Raw genomic sequence first — 390 nt, forward strand, 5'->3', positions numbered from 1 at the left:
CTGGAGAACCCAGGAGGAACGCCCCCCTTTACCTCTAACCTCCGAGAAGTGGTCTTGGAGGCAACCACCCAACAAGTATTGGCCTCATCGTGTAAACTTCCCACCAGTGGAGAAGAATTACTGGTCCGCGTTTCGCAGTCAGGAGGAGGAGGAGGAGGAGGAGGACCCTAGGAACGAGAAGACGTGGCAACAGCAACGGAACGTTCACCGTTCCTGGAACACCAGGGACAGATCGAGTTGGCCAGCGGAGAAAGCTTCGAAACCTGTCTCCTCGTGGCAGCAAGCCGTGGAAACGAGGCCTGCGAAATCGTACGAAGGGAAGAAGGGCGTTTGGGAGAAGAGCAAGAATAGATCCGAGGCGAGTAAATCGGCGAAGGAGGAGGGGGGGGA

The 390-nt window shown here is 56.7% G+C and overlaps 1 protein-coding gene across 1 annotated transcript in view; it reads left to right on the plus strand.

Annotated features, from left to right (window-relative positions):
• The window catches only part of LOC102671628, a gene marked incomplete at its 5' end in the record, with an annotated part of 24840 nt that overhangs the window by 19071 nt on the left and 5379 nt on the right, over nucleotides 1-390 (plus strand). The window contains one exon of the mRNA XM_031512664.1: nucleotides 1-382. This exon is cut by the window's left edge and continues 1 nt beyond it. Within this exon, the coding sequence (XP_031368524.1) occupies nucleotides 1-382 (382 nt within the window). The remainder of the gene's footprint in view (nucleotides 383-390) is intronic.

This window comes from Apis dorsata, unplaced genomic scaffold (assembly GCF_000469605.1).
Source record: "Apis dorsata unplaced genomic scaffold, Apis dorsata 1.3 scaffold_490, whole genome shotgun sequence".
Taxonomy (NCBI): domain Eukaryota; kingdom Metazoa; phylum Arthropoda; class Insecta; order Hymenoptera; family Apidae; genus Apis; species Apis dorsata.